The sequence below is a fragment of the Corvus cornix genome, chromosome 1, assembly GCF_000738735.6.
Source record: "Corvus cornix cornix isolate S_Up_H32 chromosome 1, ASM73873v5, whole genome shotgun sequence".
Classification (NCBI taxonomy): Eukaryota; Metazoa; Chordata; class Aves; order Passeriformes; family Corvidae; genus Corvus; species Corvus cornix.
The window spans coordinates 101,693,622-101,711,703 of record NC_046332.1 but is presented as its reverse complement, the minus strand read 5'-3'; the positions used below and the strand labels follow the sequence as shown (position 1 = coordinate 101,711,703).

General features: G+C 41.9%; 1 protein-coding gene across 3 annotated transcripts in view; it reads right to left on the bottom strand.

Moving 5' to 3' along the window:
- The window catches only part of REPS2 (RALBP1 associated Eps domain containing 2), a 93,239-nt gene that overhangs the window by 53,174 nt on the left and 21,983 nt on the right, over nt 1-18,082 (bottom strand). For all 3 annotated transcript variants that reach the window (XM_039550942.1, XM_039550938.1, XM_039550933.1), the window contains exons 2-4: nt 4,956-5,079; nt 2,625-2,773; nt 993-1,116 (exon numbers count right to left, since the gene is read on the bottom strand). In XM_039550942.1, the coding sequence (XP_039406876.1) occupies nt 993-1,116; nt 2,625-2,773; nt 4,956-5,079 (397 nt within the window). The remainder of the gene's footprint in view (nt 1-992; nt 1,117-2,624; nt 2,774-4,955; nt 5,080-18,082) is intronic.

The window sequence follows — 18,082 nt, the reverse complement described above, 5'->3', positions numbered from 1 at the left end:
GTACCAGAAAACAACCACACTAGTGTGCTTGTTTCAGAATTAATCCTGCCTCTGAACAAGCTGCAGTTTACCTAAGCAGCAGGGGAATGCCTGTGACTCAGTATTGGTACAATTTTCAGGTGGAGGCCACTTTATAGCGTCAAACACATTCTTATCACAGGTGTACTGAGTTTCAACATGTTGAATAGCTCTTTTTTCACTCATTTATAAATAAGGACAAAAGCTGAATTACTAGCATACTTCACTCTTCACTCACTGCAAACACACTAATGTAAAGCAAGAGGGATGATGGCATACACCAGTGCCTACTATGGCCACCAACTTGGTCACCACATGTTGCAATTATGAGAGCACAGGTGCTTTACTGTTAAAATGAACTCGTAAAGCCATAGTTAAACTGTATTCTGCCCCATTAGCCTCTTATTAAAATCTGAATGTTTTGCCTCCTACTCTAATGGCATCAAAATGAAGGAGAGAACATCTATGCAGTGCCTCGTATTTGTCTGAATTGCCTAAGTTACACTGTGGGGCTGCTTTTATACTCTCCTACCATTATTTCTGTTACAAAACCAGAGATATTATTATCCTTTCCTGCAAAGGAAGGTTTGCTTCCAATCTGAAAATTAATATGCGGCTACTGAAATTGGGAGCAGGCTTTTCTCCCCCTCTAATGAAACCAAAACCATGATGCACTCTGACAATATTTGCAGGTTCTCTGACACTGGGGTATATTGCATATAGTCTTGTCAGAGATTAGGTATTAGCATTTGTGAGCAGTCACACATAAATCTAATTTAATAGAAAGTGAAGAGGAAGACAGGATTGAACAATCAAAATAAATTGATCAAATAATTTTCCAAAACACAAGTCTAATTGAATTTTAAAATCATTAGGCTGATTGTCACTTGCATTTAGAATTTGGATACTTCTGATAAGGGAAAAAAAAAAGAAAAAATATATTAATACAATGTGTATTGCCATTTTTATCCTACCTCCATGCTGCTGCTCCAGCCCACTTCTTGCTTTACCATATCCATAACTTAGGGGTATTCTCTGGTAGGTAGATGGAGAAGCAGGAGGTGAGCAAATTGGAGACATCGGAGGAGACTTGGGTTCCTATTTCAAAAACATACCAACATAAAACACACTTCTGAGACAAAAATTGTAAGAAATAACCAAGTAATGCTGCAAAGTGGTCCAAGTGCATACAATACGATGGACAAACAAGAAACCAACACTGCAGCGTCCTTAGGCCCTTTATTTCCAAGAAAAGGCTTAAAACAGACAAGACAGGATTTGGTACTGAGCCTTTAAGGGGTAAAGCATGGCAGTACTATAGCAAAGCTTTACAATGATCCACTCAATATATTTTACTTCCAAAGGTGCCAGAAGTAGTATATGTAGAAGGCTCAATGTGAGTGGATAGCTTTAAATTTGCATAGTGTGAGTGCATTCTTTGTGGGAGATCATTTTTCGTACAAAAAAAATGTACAAAAAAATTAAACTATATCTCTGAATCAGTATTTTAAACACTGTGGATCTGTAGGGTTACTGGGTAAGCTTTCTCTTTCCTTTGACTTACTGAGATTGCTTGAGAAAAGGATAGAAGCCTGAAAGGTTTTACCGAATAAAGAGGAAAATATAACACAACACAGATAACCCAGATGGAGCCAGGGGTTTGAGGGCAGTGTTCTGCCCTGGTGTCAGTACACAGAGAGACAGGCATACATGCTCATCTTCCTCATCCTGTTATTCCACCTGTGTATCTTGTCATCAGCTTGCTCCTGCTGGCTGACCTCAGGCTGGGAATGCTGTTACTGATGCCAACGCACCGTGTGATAAACGTGAGCACGTGTTTTGGGAAGATAAAAGTGCTTCCATCAGGCACTTACAACATGACCTGATACAGTACCAGAGGAGAAGGTGTCAAGCCTGGGGAAAATTATGCAAATCAGTCTTTACGAAAATTATGTGGCACTGTGAAGCTTCTTGTATCTGAACAAGTGCTCTCTACTGTCCTAAATACAGGTAATACGAATGTCCCTTGGATGCTTTATGAAACTGGCATCTCAGAACAACAGATGCTGGGACAATGTTTCACTCAGGACAAAAGAAGAGCAGATTTCTTCTGGACTATTCCTTGGGCAGAGAGAAATGAAAGAAAACTTGGGGGCCTTACCCCACCCAAAAATAGCGGCTCATGATTCAATACCTCATCTCCAATTGAGTATTTCTAGAGTGACTAAGAACCATATTGGCCATGGGAAATCACTCACTTTCCTGTTCTGTTTCACAGACAGATTTCTCTTTGCTGCTTTTGCTTATTCCTCTCCAAGAAACAGTGCTGGATTAAGTAGGAGGACAACACTGAAAGAACTTACACAGAATATTACAGGGCTGACAGCTTTATACTAGCTCATACAGAGAATTTTCTTCAGGGAAGCAACTGGGATGCATCAAAACCAGAATACAAGCGTGATGGGGATTATTTGCACATCAGGAGTTCATCTCCTGCCTAGTATTGGAAAATTGAATAAGCCCCTGTGAGTTTAATCATTTACAGGACTGGACCCAAAAGGAGGATGCATAATGACATGTTGGCCTGAAGGAGACAAGCCTGTTACCTGTTTGTCCCCTTCATCTGTTCTTTTGTAAGAATTTTTTTCCAAAATTGCATGTGGAACCTGAAATTTAACTCCGTGGAATTCTGCTGGAGTCCCATATCGTACTTCAGTGTCATTTTTCAGCGCCATAAATCGCGGCAGAGGCAACTCTTTATGAAGAGAGAGAAAAATTCAATTTAGACTACAGACATAAGAAGACTACAGAACATTTAAGCAGTATCGTCTTGTAAAACCAATGAAAAGTTTATCTATAAAAGACTGCTACTTATATTTTGTAACATTTTTAAGTGTGGGACTCCTTTGATTATTTTATGTCTTAATAAAAATGTGAATGTTACACAAAGCTACATTCACTAGCTTAATATATAATCTCTTCATGCAAAGAGAAAGACAAAGAAATAAGCCTTGTGCATGTTATTAAAGCAAGCAGCAAACTCATTTCCTGCCTTCAAAACCTTGCCTGTAATGAAAAGAATAGTTTCCCACAGAAACTGCGGGACGGATGAATTAATCAGTCAGGATCACAGTACGCTTAATGCTGCCATCATAAAAGGAACAAATCAAAAATGGTAGGGTTCAGGGATCACACCAAGGCCTAGAGAGACAGCTGTGTCAAAAGGTCCCATGTTGCATCTGCTGTGCAGAGCAAGAGAGTGACACTTTGTCACTCTTTAAGACAATTCTCAATTATTTTGCAGAAACACCATTTATTTTTGAGCACAGTCACCCTACAAGATCAATACAATTAAAATTAACAGAATGCTCAAAACCAAGCAAAGCCATTCATCCATAACCACGAAGAAAAAGAATCAATTGCAGTTTGGTACACTACTCACCCCATTCTAAAGGCACTCATATATTTTCTAGAAAAAAAGTAATTAGCACTGGAAGCAGTTGTACAGAAATTGTACTGAAACAGTAAGTAAGCAGGATATCAATACAAGGACTGCAAGAACCTGTTTTCACTTAGATTTGTGGATTATTTGCATATGCTGAACTTGTAAAACCGAGTAAATCTCAGTTCAGATTTCTAATTTAGTTTGTTGAGAGTTTTTTGTTGGTTTGTTTTTTTTTTTCTTTTTAATTAACATCTTTAAAAAGGACAGCAATGCAAGAGAGAGTGCACAAACTGTCTGTAAGGAAAACTGACAGACAAATCCACTCCTCTTCACCCTTGATTCAAAGTCCTGTTCCAGCAAGGCAATGAACCAAACTGTGCCAGCTGCATCTGATCCCCTCCACTTGGTCAGGAGCTCTGCACCGTGGGAGCTCAGCGTACACAGGTCAGCATGTGCTTGTCATTCTGGCCTTCCCTCCCTGGGATGGGGCAGAGCTGGGAACCATCTCCCTGTGCCTTGCAACACACATGAATTTGACATTTCGTTGCCCTTACCAGGGACAGCTATGCTGGGAGCAGTGACCTGATTGCAGGACTGTGAGTAGGTCCTGCCTTTCCGGCCTTCTCTCTGATCTAGCAGCCGGTTGCATTGCTCCTCCATCCAGTGAGATGGTGCAAGCACAGCCTCAGGACATGGCTTGAATGCCCACCTGGGATATGGGAGCTAAGGGTTCAAACCTGTTCAAGCTCAAGCAAAAAGCCCTGTGTTTTGAAGCCCAAGCTCTGCTGAGGCAGAGTGTGCATCACCAGGGCAAGAACACAGAGTTCCCTCCAAGGTACTATCAAGGTTTCACAGCTGAAGGGACCTGCTTCCTCTCTTCATCGCTTGAGTTAGATAAGACTCTTTCAAAAAGCCTTCTTCTCCACAAAAAATGGTACATTTAATATTACTGTCAATTCATCGGGAAGAATAAAGCTGTTTTAAAATACATCTAATACACATTTTCATACCTATTCACAGTAAGCACTATGATTTTATCAGCATTACCCGTTTATTTCAGTGGGATTATTTGCTGAAGCAGACAAGTGTTACAATCTGCCCTGCAAAGAGAGACTTCTTGACCTGCCCATGTCCCCCACCATGTGCCTCCACCCAAAGCACCTATCAGCTCTTACTCTGGACAGCTGTCAAGACTAGAGGCTGAAGGCGAGAGAGAAATACCTCTCCCACACTGATCATCTGTCATTCCTGCCGTTCCTTTGTAATGCCTTTTCCAGAGGTGGATGTCATCACAGATCTGCCATATGTGTAATTCACTGCAATTTTCTACCACTCACTTAGTGCATGTAACATTACCTTCCACTCTTTCTCTGCTCCTTAAAATTGTTGATAGAAACATAAGAAGAAAGAGTTTACCACCATGGAGAGCTGACAAGCATTAAAGAAAGTGAGAAACAAGTGCATAGCACTGCAAGCAAAATTTGCTACTTACCATTCTTAATGCTCTCAATCCGTACTGGGAACCCTGACTGTGCTGCCGCAATTAACTTCAAAGCAATATAAAATTGAGCAGGACCAAAATAACCCACGCGCTTGGCTCCACAAACTTCTGTAATCTAAGAGAGAAGAGACACATTGTCGGTTAAATGCATTTCACTCTTCCAGGAGATGTCAACATCTCTACACAAACAAAGAAAAAACTCTTAAAAAACCCCCACAAAACGCTTGTTGTATTTGAAGTTTTCTACTACGCATATTTGTTTCAACTCAGAACATTAGTACACCAGAGACAGATTGGTAGTTGCTATGCTTTTCAGAAGCACTGCTAGTTAACATTGCCATCCTTAAGCAAGTTAGGGGTTTTCATACTATGTAAGATTTTAACCGCAGGTGAAACAGGAATTTCTGAAGTACCCTGTCTAGTAAAACATTTCCACCACAGAAGCTGTGATATCTTTAGAAAATTGTACTTAATGTTAGCCCTAACAACAACAGTTCAGGTAACTACCATTATTGGAACATAAACAAAATAAAAGACCCCAGCACACCACTTGAGCAAACACTATTTCTTGTGTGAAAAATTACCATGGTCTCAGCACTGAAATTTAACTTTGTTATTTGCTTCACTCTGTGTAGTGGTTTGGTCCAAAATACTCATTACTGTTTATCTGCTGTGAGATAAGAATTAGGAGAAATGCAAAGCAGGCACCAAACTTGAAAGAATATAAAGAAGTTTATTAACAGACCTAAAAGAAGAAAAAAAAATTATACCACCTTCAGAACTCTCCTCCTCCCCCCACCTTCCTCCCTTCTCCCACTGACAATGTGAAAAGACAACCCTTAAGATGTTCAGTCTGTTTACCACTTCCATAATAACCTTGTTCAGTCCATTTAGAAAGAGAAGTCTCTTCTTGCTCATGCTATGAAAACATTATCACAACGAGACAGCCGCCCACTTCCAAATATTGTTCAGTCCATTTAGGAAGAGGAGTCTCTCTGCCTGCGTGTGAGTCCTTTCCCCCGACTTGCAGCTTTTCCCGCAACTGCTTTCGAGGGTCCACTCTTGAAGTTTTTTGGGGTACAATTTTAAGGTTGAGCTGTTCAGAAACAAAAACAGAGGCCCTTCTCCTTCCCTGGGAGCAAAGGGTCTTCATCATCTTCATCTTTAGGACTATCTCTGGGAGCATCTCTAGGAACTGAGGTTTTCTCCTTTCCCATTTGGAGCAAAAGTCCTCATCTGGTTCATCTCTAGGGACTGAGGTTTTCTCCTTTCCCGTTTGGAGCAAAAGTCCTCATCTGGTTCATCTCTCCCTGTCCAAACTTCTCATGAAATTACAGCTGCGTCAGCATCTGCCTATCTCAGCGCAGGTGCTTCTGCTCACGAGTTGAACACTCCACCCCCCATATCTTCATGAAATTACAACAGGATACTCTGATATATCATAGCTTCACAACAGAATTTCAGCTTTAAGCATCTCCTCTCTCTCTTCCCTCAGGTTTTCAGCTCTTCACAGCAATAAAAAGGGTTAATCTCACCTCGGCCTTGCAGCTTTGCAGCTGGAATGTTGAATTTTCTTATCGCAGTGGAGAGGGGGGAGAGCCGAGCCGCTCCGGCTGCCCACGGCAAGGCAGTGGGGGGCGGGTTCCATGGCTGGAACAGGTCCATGGCTTCAGGATGGCCGTGGCCCGGCCCGGCCTGGCCCAAGCAGGGCCTGGCCGGGCCCACTGGGCCCTGCTCGGGCCCCGCAGCCACCTGTCCCAGCGCCGGAAACGAGAGAGAGCTTGGAGGGGGAGTTTGCCTATTCTTAAATGTGGATCACAGAGGTGATCACAACTTTAAGTGGCTTAGAGAATTGTCCATATTCAAACTGGCCAGCTGATAGGTTCTATCAGTTCCCAGAGGAAACTGTAAGCACCCCTTAGCAAGGACGTCCCTTCCGGGACTATGCTTGCTAACCTATGACATTCTGCCACTTTTATGAAGCAAAGAGCACCATGTTCACACACTCAGACAACGCCCAAACAAACAACAGGTATCAGAAGGTTTTAAGCACGAGCGCCAGTTCTCCCGTGGCTGGAGCTCCCAGACGTTCACAAACAAACCTCAGACAGGCACTGGGGTTAGAACAAAGCCTATTTGCCCCAGACATAAAAGGAAATCTCAAATTGTTTTCCTGAAAATACACCTAGATTAGCAATGTCTCCTGGCTGGCAAGGTGCAGTCTCTGTGACAGTTCTCCATGGGCAAGGGCTGCTTCAGGAAAGCCACGTTCGTGGATTGGCTCCCAAGCTACAACAGCATGACAGAAAGTATTATGTTGCATATAAGCAAACAGCACAACTGAATAGTCTATTTTTTCTGATTTATTTTTATATGTATATATACACGTACATACACAGTGGGAAAATGTCAGGTCAAACAATTACTGAAAAAATCAAATGTTTTGGAATGGTAATTCTTTCTAATCAAAGACAAATGTCTTCAAGCAAGCCCTTTATTCTCTGGATGTGGCCTCTGCTTTGAGCTGAATGAGCTCTCGCTACTTTCTCTTCCTACAGGTTTCAGACTTGGTCACAAGATACATCAAATAGTTTTTTTATCTTACTGCTTGATGAAAAGCAAGATTGAGTCTCTGTATAAGGACAGCTTCAATTAACCAGCAGCATTTGCCATTCTCTTTCCTCTGCTGTTTTCTTTAGTTACTCTGGCCTTTTTTATTCTGCCCTTCCCTCTATCACTGGCCTTGCTTATTTTATTTTCCGGCGGGAAAGCAAGGCACTTGGGATGCGCCCCAGATAGATGGATGTCTGGGCACACTACTGGTACCCTTTCTGAGCTTCAAAGCAGCATTCTTCCCCTTGTCCCTGGATGCTCCCAATTCACTCAGTCTCACTGCCCATACCACCCGCTCCTGCATGGTCCTTCCCCAGCAAGCAGCCCTGGCTCTGCCTGGTGCAGTGATGTGGAGCACAGGCGACTGCACTGGACCCCAGACACAGAACATGCACAGCAGCTGCACTTCAGACTGCTCCCCATGGGCACAACCTCCCAGGCACACCAGGCTCTGGCAGCTCTGGGGACAACGCTGCTATGGCAGGTATGTGAGAAGCCATCAGCTTATCCAACAGCCTAGGGAGAAGCAGATGGAGAAGAGGCACAACCAAGCTGAAATTCAATCTGAGTTCACAGCTCTGGTCTGTTATGGGAGACATTTGTTAAAAAAATGCCAGCGCTGAACCAAGCAGTTGGCAAAAGCTGGGCACCCACCGGCAGCCAGGCCCTCCCGTGGAGGCCATGGGTGCTCAGCTCCTGTGTGACCCATGGGCAGTGCCTGGGATGGCCCCTGCTGTGAGGCAGAAATGGCACACAAAGCCCCTGGGTGTCCCGGGATGTACCCCATAGGGATTTTTCTCCTCTTGGGCTCTTTTCCTGTCATGGCTACGCTTCCTGTTGTGCCTATGCTTGCTGACACCGAGCAACACCATTTCCATGATGTGTTTCCTCTCGCTGGCTGCTGGAAAAAGGCAATATTGAGCAGCTTGGACTTTCACATAGATGCTACTATCTTCCCGAAGAGTTAACTTTCCATATATTTTCTATACTTTGAAATATTAAGGCTGTTTAATGCTGCAAATGCTCTGCTTGCTCCTCATATGGAAACATGAACATTTTATTCTGAACAAGCAGACTAAAAATTTTTAGCAAGGATATACCATCCCTCAAAATACAGTGATGTTTCTCAAGCACACATACAGCCAACCAACCTGAAACTGCCTCTCTGTAATTTTGCTTTTTGATGATAACAATAGAAATAAATTTTGTAGACACAAGCTTCTCTGTTATTTGCGCAACCAGACTCTGAGTTCTTTGTTAATGGTTCCAAGCAAAAGATGGAAGCTGACAGAGTAGTCAAATTTATTACACAATTAATTAAGGGTATTTATATAGATTAATTGCAGGTACAGGTATTTACTCTCATCAGGTTCCTTCTCCAGTTAAAGGAGATGGTCTTGGGTTCCTTCCAGCCAGCATTTCACACTGTCTGCATCAGGACCCTGCTCAGAAGTGCCAACAGAACAGTCCCTCTCTCCAGCAACCACAGAGGTTAGTGGCAGATTAGCCTTTATCCAAAAGTAAATCCTCAGAACACGCTGCCTACTCAAATTTCCCCAGCAGCTTAAACTGAACACTGTACTATTTTTTTGTTTCCTGGTTTTACCTTTCACAGGGTCAGTGCACATAGCTTTTTGATGGGCAGATTACACTTAGTGATATGCAATTCTGAAATTAAGCTACTTTGTATGAGACACTATTAGGAGTCTCCAAGATCCATCCAAATTAAAGACACTGCATATGAATGTGATATGGTAATTTTTCATTTAAATCCTTAAAACTGTTGTCAGTTTGGGCTGCATGCTTTTCAGCAAGCCAGCAAGGAAAGAACTGGTATTTTCTGCTTGTGCACTGCTGAACAGGCACACATATAAATCAAAACAACTTGCATGCCTTGATATTTCAAGGCATTTTAAGGCTGTCAAATTACATTACAATTTTTCTTTTAATTCTCCAGCAGAAAACTGTAATCCTCCAGTGACAGCAAAATTTTTAAGGAAAGTGTAATGAAGAGTGTATTGGAAATAATTTTTTCATGGTGGTAGGTTACAGATGTTGCTTGCCAAATCTAACCTCAGGATGATAAACAGAATTAGTCCAAAAATCACACAGAATCACAGAATGGCTGGGGTTGGAAGTGACTGACCTCTGGAGATCCTCTAGGTCCAATCTCCTTGCTAACACAGGATCACCTAGAGCTGTTTGTACAGGATTGTGCCCAGGAATGTTTCAAACATGTCCAGAGAAGGAGATGTTCCAGTTCTCTGCCATTCTCACAGTAAAGAGGTTTTCCTCATATTCAGATGGAACTTCCTGTGTTTTCCTTTGTCCCTGTTGCCCCTTGTCCTGTTATGAGGCACAACCAAGAAGCCTGGCTCCATCCTCTTGACACCTCCCTTCAGATACTTACCTACATTGATAAAATGCCCTCTCCATCTTCTTCAGGCTAAACAGGTCCAGGTGCCTCAGTCCCCTCCTAAGAGATGCTCCAGTCTCCTGGTCATCTTTGGAGCAGTGATGCTTGAACTTTAACCACTTGGACCCACCCCATACCTTCTAGAGCCCTAACCCATGGGATTCCTCCCTGAAGAGGCCAAAGTCAGCTCTCCTGAAATCCAGGGCTGGGACCCTACTTTTCGCCCTGCTTCCTCCACACAGGATCCTGAAATCCACCATGTCATGGTCACTGCCCCCAACCTTCACATCCCAAACCAGTCCTTCTTTGTTTGTTAGTACAAGATCTAGCATCACACCTCTCCATGCTGGCTTCTCCATCACTTTTGTCAAAAACTATCACCAGGATAGTTTTTGATAGCTCTGCAGGACTCTCCTGGCCGGTGTGCCCAGCTATGCTGTCTTCCCAGAAGATACCAGAGTGGTTGAAGAAAGTGGTGAAGGCTTGTGATCATGAGGGTACTTCCAGCTGTCTGTAGAAGGCCTCATCGACTCCTTCTCCTGATCAGGTGGCCTGCAGCAGTATTCCAGTCATGGAAAATTGCCCTGTTCAATGGTTTGTGAGGCAAGAACACTATGCTGAGTGGAAAATGCATTTTCAGCAGGTAGCCTTAACACACTTGTTCTGTAGAGGAATTGCACCACGTTCCCTACCAAACATCCATAAGAAGGAGAGAAAGAGCAAAATCTGTAAGCCTGCACGCCTTCTGACAGGTCAGAAGTTTTTCTATGGTTGTAAAAATATATACTTTTTAGCAATTATTAAAAAACAAATCTCTGATTCATAAATCTTAAAATCTGAAATGTTCTGTTCAGAAGAGTTGCTGTTTTAAACTACTGTGTTCCATGCAAACTTCTAATAGAAAAGCCCTACATCTTCAGATACTAGAACACAGAGCAGATTTTTGTACTTTTTAACCACTCACTCTCTGCTCTATTGGCTGACAGCAAGTGTTATTTTTATAATTGCTCCTTGAAGACATCCCACATGAAGCAGCTTTTCCCAGCACAATCTGACATTGTTCCAGCTCTCCCCAGCTCTCTCCAGACAAGTTTCCACTGCAGTCTCCAAGAGCACTGACCTCGCAAACACACTGGGCAGGTCTAATTCAGATTGCAAGAACTAAACTTCAAAAACTGAATATGAGCTGCTTTCCGTAAGTAGAAAAAGATTGTTTTCCGTAAGTAGAAAAAGAAGTATAATCAGAAATAATTATACCCTAATCCTGTGGACAGGCTGAAATGGCCATTCTGCAGCCTCAAGGGAAAGGTTTTCACCTGTAAGGCAAAGGTAGACCTGGGACTTCTGCTTTTTCATTCAGCCATTAACACTGCTGTGGCAGCCTCTGTATCAGGCTAGCACACAGTTTTGTCCATTCTCTGTCACCCTGCTGCTACCTGCCACATAGATGGTCACTGCTGGTCATTCATGTGCAAACCCAGCTCAAAGGTGCTCACACCTCCATGCGGGACCCTGTGAGAGCACGTGTGAGTTCAGTGCAGTCACCTCATTCAGAGAGAAAAAGAAGATGAACATCACTGGCTCCTATGTTAAAGGAAATTTTCTTGCTACAGTTTCCATCTCAGCCCAACCCCAGAATGCACAGCTATTTTACTTGTCCTTGCTCAATCTATGATGACACAGAAATATTTTCCAGTTTATCAACTGCCTCTGAATTTTAGGGAAGGTGTTGAAAAGCTTTTGCCGCTACCCATGCACGCCTCACCCAGCGCTCTCCCGAGGACGACCAACTCTGATGCCACTGTTCAGACCTCAACCACAGAGTGACCTAAGGCTCCCTTCAACCAGCTGCTTATAATAGTTTCAAAAACAAATACTTGTAGCAGTGGCTTATCAACAGCTTATCTCAAAATTGTGTCATGCATCTGACCCACTTTACCCTTTCTTTTTTTTTTAATTTGTGTTTACAGACTCTTTGATCTGCTTGTTACAGACAAGTTTTGCTACATTCTTAAACAGGTATTTCTCTCTCAATGGATCATTGTTCAGACATTTGTAAAATGACTTGGAGCCCAGGGCTACACATCTATTTCTTCAATATTTAAAGCAAAGTAAGAAACAACACATCAAGGATTACTGACTGGGAAGACAACAGGAACATGCTGGGGTGTTACATACCCAGATGTACATAGGAAGAGGCTTTGCCATGGATTAGGTTCTTTACCTCTGCTCCTTCCTATCAGTGTAACTATTTATTTTATTCCATCATCTTGTCTTTTAAAAACAGATGTTTCATCTATTTTAGACTTTTTTTAAACATCACATGAAATGCTTACTAAAAATCAAGCCATTTTGAACAAGCAGGGTTCCAATGTCTAAAACAAAATTTAAAACAGCTTAGTTTATGCACAAAAGACAATGCGTACATAGTATATTTTTAAAGACCTAACTATAATACATTCTCATAGTTTAAGCGCTGCATGATCATCACTTTACATTTAAGAACACCAGCTTGCTAACCTATGACAACCGTTAATTTTAAATTGCAAGGCAAGCAACAGATAAACTGCCAAAGCTTCACAACTTCACATAACAAAGACAGTGCTAAAAGCAGCAGAGAGCAACCCCCCCTGAGTTAGGCAAAAGCCTGCCGACAGCACCATCAGGGTTTCCCTAAACTCCCTCCTCCTGCCACAACCCAGAACCATTCACATCTGCCTGCACTGGTGCTCCATCTCACCTTTGCATATCTGGGGGGAAAGCACTTCACTTCGGGAACAGGGAGACACTTTTCTGTCAGCTCCAAGCAGGGCATTTTATGCCAACACCGAGAACTACCAGGCTCATGATTCAGGGCCCGCTGTGCGTGCACACATGTGCAGCCACTGACCACTGACAGAACTGCATCAGACAAACACAAAACCAGGTTCAAACAACTCTAACAATTAAGCTTAACAGTAAAACCATTTTATATACTAGAAGATGTTGATTCCTTAGCAGAGGTTAAAAGTAACGCCAACCTGTAACACAAGTGGTTTCAATCAGTAAAGAGCCTGTGAGCAGGAGCAGGGCTGGAACAGGGCTGTCACACTTGGTCAGTGCAAGGGTCTGTCCAGTCCTCTCTCTTGTAGAACAGTGAGCTGTGGATGCCTGAGGAAACCCAAGCATGTGAATCATCCAGTACTTCTCTTCAAGTGGGAAGCCTGGTAATGCCAGCATACCACGAGTCACAAAAACATTGATCTGAATTACGCAGCTATGAGGACATGTGAGTCAGCACTGATAATCAAAAGATTCCAATTATTAAGGAGTGTTGGCAAGAAAAAGTCTGCCAGGGAATAAAGGCTGCTGATACATGCTAGTATTTACAACCGTTGAAATATACCTGAAAGAAATGCTATCCCCTATGCTCAACCTTTTGTTTTTTAATATACAAAGGCTACTCAATCATTTACTTGCATGTGACGTGGAAAAGCTACACTTTGATCTCATGTCAGTCTCACAGGGGAGTTTAAGAAGCCCCATTCCTGAGAAATATCTGGTAATTGCCACACCAAGTAAATTATTTTCATTATAACAGTGCCTACAGCATTAGGTCAGAGGTTGTTACATACATTTGCTAAATCCACTTATTCACTGAACTGCTTCACATTCTTTGTACATAATCAGTTTGCATCTGGATATGGCAAGACAGATACTCAGCAGGTCACTCTCTGAAATGCTGCATGCACAGCCTTGCCAAATATCACTGTTAAAACCTGAAAACCCACAGAAATTTTCAAAGTACACAGAACTGAGTTATAGATGCTTTATCTGCTTTTCAAATCTTGACTGTGGAAGCAAGGGAGTAAGAGCAAGTAAAATGGCAAGCACGGAGCTGTCACACTGCCCCATTCAAACAAGTAAATAGCAGAAAATTCCCACAAGGGCTATCCAAATTTCTTCTGATGCATGTCACTGCCAAGAGCATTTCATTCTCTTGGCCATGAGTTTCATAAAGCCCATCCTACAGATGGTTAGCACTATATGTGCTATACATTGCAAGTATAGTTCTTTAAAGGCACTAGTCATCCCAGGATTTCTGTTCGTTTTCCTGCTCACCTCATCTCTTTCAAGAGCACACCTAGGGACATAACACAGAGAAGGTCCAGGACACGAGAGAATAGAACCCAGACTCTCTAATTCTTGTCCACTCAGCAGAGACATTGTCCTGAACTCCCCTAACCTACAAGCAACTGATATTGCAAGAGCTTGATGGAGGCAGGATATCCACACTGAAATGTGGCCGGGGCTGGAACCAGGCCAACCAAAATACTCATCTATTCCTAAAACTTTCATTTTCTGGTGGTTGAACTGAAAATAATATCTAAATCTTACTCCTAGTGAGAGTGAATGAGGAGCTGCTTTTTAGCTCAAGTGGAAATGCCATGTTTTGCACAGGAGCTGCACCAGTATCCCGTGGGAATGAAAATACAGGATGATCATGGAATATTAAAGGCCAACACTACTTTTATCGTGCAAAATCCTTGTGGTTTGGGCATTTTAGACTACTTCAGCAATGAAGTTGTTAATTATTTCAAATAATACTTTACACAAGCAGCGTATCCATTAGCATATCTTGATCCTGAGAGTACATTTTCACTGACTTAAAATAAGGTACTCATTTATAAGCTTGAGTTCATTATTAGTCCAATGTATTTCAAAATGCATGTTTTTTTTAAATCTATTCAAAATGCTATGTGTATATACACAGGCAAAATTGAAATTAAATGTAACTTGAAACTCAGCCTTAAAAATCAAACCTTTGAAGGAAAGGTTTCTGCAATCTGTCCAAGCCTTTTTTTATAAAACAAAAAATTGTCTCTCCATTGCTGCAGTTTACATATGGATTAAAACATGAGGGTTTTTTAAAAAAAACCCTGAAAAACACTGACATTTTATAATGGAACTTGAAGCCATTTAAAATGCTGGACTCTCCAAGTCTGCACAGAAGCATGAATCTTGTAGTTTGCAATTCATACAGAGAATCCTTATCCTACCTTTGTTAAATTTCAGTCTCTTAACAGCATATCACAGACTGAGAAATTAAAGATTTTTCTGAAGAAAAAAATAAATCCCCACTGGTTGGGTTGGTGTCCTTTTTTTCTTGGACTAAAAATTCAGTTTGGGTATTATTCATACCAAACAAATGTGTATTACAGAAAATTCCACAAGGTGTTGCTAGACAGGATTTAATTTACTCTTTGAAGAAGCAAACATCAATTCTTTGCTGCTACTTACTCTTCAGTAAATGAGTAATTTATGAAGCTCTGCAATACAACTCTGTTTTGTTCTCATGTTAAAACATCATCATAAAAAGCTTCAGTATAAGTAACAATCTGTGAAATCATTGCCCAAACACCCATAAAGAAGCTTGCCAAACTCACCCAAAGTGCAAAGGCTACCTTGAAAAAGGCTGAAAAAGCTTAGCATTAAGGAGATAACATCTCCTGTGGACACACGGACAATTCGTTACGAACAATCAAAAGATCTTGTCAAAATCAGAGACCCTTTCAACACCTAAGGAAAAACAATGGAAACTACTGCTAGATAAATGCTGAAGTCAAGTATAGTGAGGAAAACGGGCAGAAAGGCTTGTAAGCTTTTTTGCAAAAGTATAAAAATTAACTGTTTTCAGAAATTTCTTTCAACAGTTCCACTGTTAAACTCAAGCCAAGGCTACCCAAAATATGTGTCTTTACAGTCAAAAAATCTTTCTTTTCCCATTCTGTCCAAGTAACTGCATTGCTAGGTGTGAACCCCAGAAAACAAGCTGTTTTAACTCACCACTGAGAGGTCTAGAGGACTGCCTACAGATGGTAGTACTGCAGTATGCTCCTGCTGCCTCTACAACAGCTGCCTTATTATTTCCACATTTCTTTGTAACTACATGGAAATACTTCAGGAGTTTCACTCTCAGATGCTATGCCAGGATAACTTTATGATCTGTTCCATTTGTAGCCGTTCTCACAGCTGAAAGCATACCAAGAGCGACCAACAGCAAACCTCATGACAATTGCTGTTATCTTTACATATCCAGGCAAAAACATTTCTCTACTTATCTTGAAAGGCGTGCAGCCTTTTCTTCTTAGCAAGCGTGCTCCTATTTGTTGATGGGACACAACCCCTCCAGCCACCACTGCAGTCCTGATGTACCCAGTCACAAACTAGATGTAAATAAATTCTTCACCTCTGATCGTACTCAAATAAGGCACCTCACTCAATTTCCCTCTGCACAGGGACAAAATATTTGGATGCTGAGCCACGTGGGTCATGGTTTAATTGTGCAGGATAAATTTGTGCGGGTTGTAGATGACAAAAGATCAAACACAGAGGACACCTAATGTAGTCTGGAAAGATTACAGAAAAACACCCAATGTTTAGCTTTTTACATTTTAGTGACATCTTGCATCATTGCAGTACAAGGCCTGTAAGGAAATTCAAAATCTTTTGAAGTTTCAGCACAAACATGAGTTTCTGCTGTTTGAGTTCTAATACACAGGATATTACCCAAATAACGAGGTAGTGTGAAAAACTAAAAAGACACAGGCAGAGGTCACTGGCAGAGGCAGTAATCAAAACTCCACTTTCAGCAGTCATCACTACTTTACTCATTTTGCCAAGCTCTTTTGGCCGGAAGCATCAGTAGCACTGCTGACTACAAGCTCATTGATCCACTCTTCAGGTTTCCTCCCACACACTCTTACAAAATCCTAGCCCAAAGCTCAAGAGACTTCCACTTCTTCTCACATTGCCAGCACTGAGCCCCTTCCAGAATGCCCCAGCAGTCCAGGGGACAGATGGCCAGGCTGTACCCAGAAGCGCCCGCACAGCTACAGACCTTCCACCTCCGTGAGCTCACATCCCTGAGTGAGGGCTTGCAGAGGAGACTGGAAAACCCCTCCCTTGGAAGATGTGCTGACAAAGGCTTAGACCTAAATCACTTTGCTCAAAATAATATGCAATTGAGTCAGCTTTCCCATGACTTTTGGGATAAACCCTTAAAAATGCAGGAGAAGTAACTAGCTTCAACTATTATTGAAAGAAATAAAAGCAGAAGTAGTCACCCTAAACTGAGCTGAGACTTGAATTTTGTGCACCCGCGCTGAACTGTGGATCGGCTGCACAACTGCTGGTGGCTGTGGCTGCCCATGGGATCCACAGGCTGCCCTGCCAAAAGCCTACAGCAGGGGGACAGGCAGGCTCCTAGAGCACCTCTCACTACTTCCATGCATAAGGCATTCCCAGGACATGAATCTGGGAAATATTCCCAAAATACAATGACCCAAACCCAACCAGCGATGATACACAGAAGAGCTGGCCAAAAAAAATACAGCAGCAAAGTTATCAGCTCCAGGTTTCTGGATTGAACTTCAGAAAGACTTGCACATGGATCAAAACTGGATGGCCTCTCCCACGCAAGACTCTTTAATAGCAAGATTTTTCTACAAGACAAAACTCTCGTTGATCCGTCTGGATCTATTTGTTTTCAGTGGGCCTTGGTTCCAGTAAAAAAATAGAATAAGGCTTTTCTTACACATTTTTGTCTAACATATGATTTATAACACCAGATTTTTTCACTCTGGCCAGTGCAACACAGATGAGTGCTGAAACATTCAGTTCAGCAACACCTTTATGCTTGTTTTCATTAAATTTCCTCCCTAATCTTTAATGGCTTAAAACAACTCTAAGACCCAAACATCACAATATCCAAAAATAAATAATATATCACCTAAGAACACCAACTGTCTTGCAAAATCTTCCTTAGCATTACAGAAAGAGGTAATGGTCCAGAATTAAACTTTAGCAATATGGTTTTAAAGATTCAGCACACTATTTAGAAAAGCTATTCTTTTTTTAACCACTCACAAAAATTAAATTCTGTACATTAAAAAAGGAGACCAAAAGTCCTACAAACTGTTCTAAATTATGCCTTTTCCAAAACCCCAGAGGGAGCAACTGATGAAGCGTGTTTTCCAAGTCGTGGTAGCAGAGTGAAGATTTGTGCAGTTTAAAATTAATTGACATGTTAGTAGGAGCATTGCACTCA